The sequence below is a fragment of the Echinops telfairi genome, unplaced genomic scaffold (genome assembly GCF_000313985.2).
Source record: "Echinops telfairi isolate 266 unplaced genomic scaffold, ASM31398v2 ScPeMD7_7471;HRSCAF=8509, whole genome shotgun sequence".
Taxonomy (NCBI): domain Eukaryota; kingdom Metazoa; phylum Chordata; class Mammalia; order Afrosoricida; family Tenrecidae; genus Echinops; species Echinops telfairi.
The window spans coordinates 204,014-206,090 of NW_022111375.1; the positions used below are offsets into that span (position 1 = coordinate 204,014).

Genomic DNA, 2,077 nt, shown 5'->3' on the forward strand with positions numbered 1-2,077 from the left:
AAAAAAATCTTAAAACCAGGAACGATATAAGCCCACCCAGCCACCCTTGAGTTAGGGTCCAGCACTCCGTGCCCCCAGGGTCTCGGAGCTGAACTACAGCCATGCCCAGGCTTCCGGTGCCTGATTTTCCCCAGAAGCAGTGTCCTCAGCCAGGCCTTCCTTGGGCAGCGCCTCTGGGTGGCGATTTCCACCCGAAGCCGAGCGGGTTCCCCGTCTGCACAGGGGCCTGGGCTCCCTGGCTTCCGTACCCATGGGCCGAGTCTGTAAACATGCCGCGCTGCCTGCACAGTGAGCTCAGGAACTCCCCGCCCTCCGTCCTCATGGGGCGGCTGGGTGGAGACATTGCTCAGGACGTTAGCACGTGTGGAATGCGCTTCTGGTCCCACGGGCTGCTGGCACGAGTGTGGACACTGGAGAAGGCCGAGGGAGGGTGTCGTGAGCACGCATGGAGTCCCAGAGGAAGTCTCTCCTGTCTCCAAGCCTCCCCAGGGTGCATGTGGAAGTTGGACATCGAATAAGAAGGAGGCACGGAGAAGGATCCATGCATTCGGTCTGTGGTGCTGGAGAAGACTGGGATGTACCACTGGACAAAGAACACACAGTCCGTCTGGCAAGAAGTCCAGCCAGAGTACTCCTTGGGGGCAAAGATGGTGAAACTCGGTGTGTGTGTGGGGCCCGGGCTGAGTTGACAAACAAATTCAAGGATGCTCGTCTGGTGCGAGAAAGAGCTTTGTACCAAGAAGTGCTTATGTAGGGAGCAAACATCCCAGTCCAACTGAACTCCAGGAGTCCGATCCTTGTGCACACGTCGCTCCAGACTCCTGCAGCCACAGGCGACGATGCAGGAGGCAGGGAGCTCACAGGCCAGCAGGTCCAGTCTTGTGGATCCAACAGCGGTGGACGCCTCTCCAGGCCCCCGCGGGTCTCAGCCCACAGGGAGGCATCCGCAGGCGGCAACCTGATTGACAGGCCAGACTCCACCCCTGCACTTGTACAGCGTCATGTGGCCACGGAAATGGTGTAAGGGTGACACTTGGTCTCGCGGTCTGTGGACGTGTGGTCAGGAGAGACCGGCCCCTGGAGAAGGCCGTCGTGCGAGGGGAAGCGGAGAGGTGGCGGCAGACAGGAAGGCCCTCACCCAGACGGATGGACACGTGGCTGCAGCCGTGGCTCGGGCACAGGGGGACGAAAGACTGGGCAGTGTGGTTGTGCGGTGCCTGGGGTCTCTGTGGGTCGGAATCGGCTTGACCCTTGCTCACCCCTAGCCCCCCACAATGACAACCGTCTGCTCCGTCTCCCCGGACACCCGCAGGGTCTCGGTCGGCTGGCGGGCAGTGAGCTTGGGGGCCGTGGGGAGGGGCTGGTGTCCGATCCTAAGTGCCCAGTGGGTCCTTCGTGGGTGGTGAACCTTCCTCGCCAAGCCTGCGGCTCACCCTTTGCTGACCCGCTTCCTCCCGTCTGCAGGTGGAGGTGGGAGCCCCAGAGACGACGGGGAGCAGCAGGGTAGGTGTGCGCCTCTGAGCCCCTGCCCGCGGGAGGGAAGGGGCTCGTGTGGTCAGACCAGAGTCTGAGACGTGTTGCCGAGATGCCCCGGGAGGGGTGTCCACCCCTGACACAGAGCCTCCATCTTCCGTGTGTGTGTGTGTGTGTGTGTGTGTGTGTGTGTGTGTGCGCGCGCGCGCTTGTGGGTGCCTTTGTATGTGGGGTGCATAATTGTATGTGTGCGTATGTGTCTGTAAAGTGCATGTGTGTATCTGTGTGCATCCTGTGTGAATATGTGTGTAAAGTGCACGTTTGTATGTGTGTGTAAAGTGTATCTGTGTCTGTCTTGCATGTATAAAGTGTGTGTGTTGTGTGTATGTGTGCAAAGTGCATGTGTGTGTCTTGTGTGTGTAAAGTGTAGGTGTGTGTGAAGTGTATGTCTGTGTGCATGTGTGTGTAAAGTGTATGTCCCTGTCTATATGTGTATGTCCTGTGTGTGTGCGCGCGTAAAGTGCATGTGTATCTTGTGTGTTTATGTGTGTATTTGTGTGTAAAGTATATGTGTGTATGTATTTTTCTTGCATGTGTAAGGTGT

General features: G+C 58.3%; 1 protein-coding gene across 1 annotated transcript in view; it reads left to right on the forward strand.

Moving 5' to 3' along the window:
• The first annotated feature begins 269 nt into the window (after positions 1 to 269).
• The window catches only part of CD99 (CD99 molecule (Xg blood group)), a 14,849-nt gene continuing 13,041 nt past the window's right edge, over positions 270 to 2,077 (forward strand). The window contains exons 1-2 of the mRNA XM_045285443.1: positions 270 to 435; positions 1,465 to 1,503. Of these exons, the coding sequence (XP_045141378.1) occupies positions 270 to 435; positions 1,465 to 1,503 (205 nt within the window). The remainder of the gene's footprint in view (positions 436 to 1,464; positions 1,504 to 2,077) is intronic.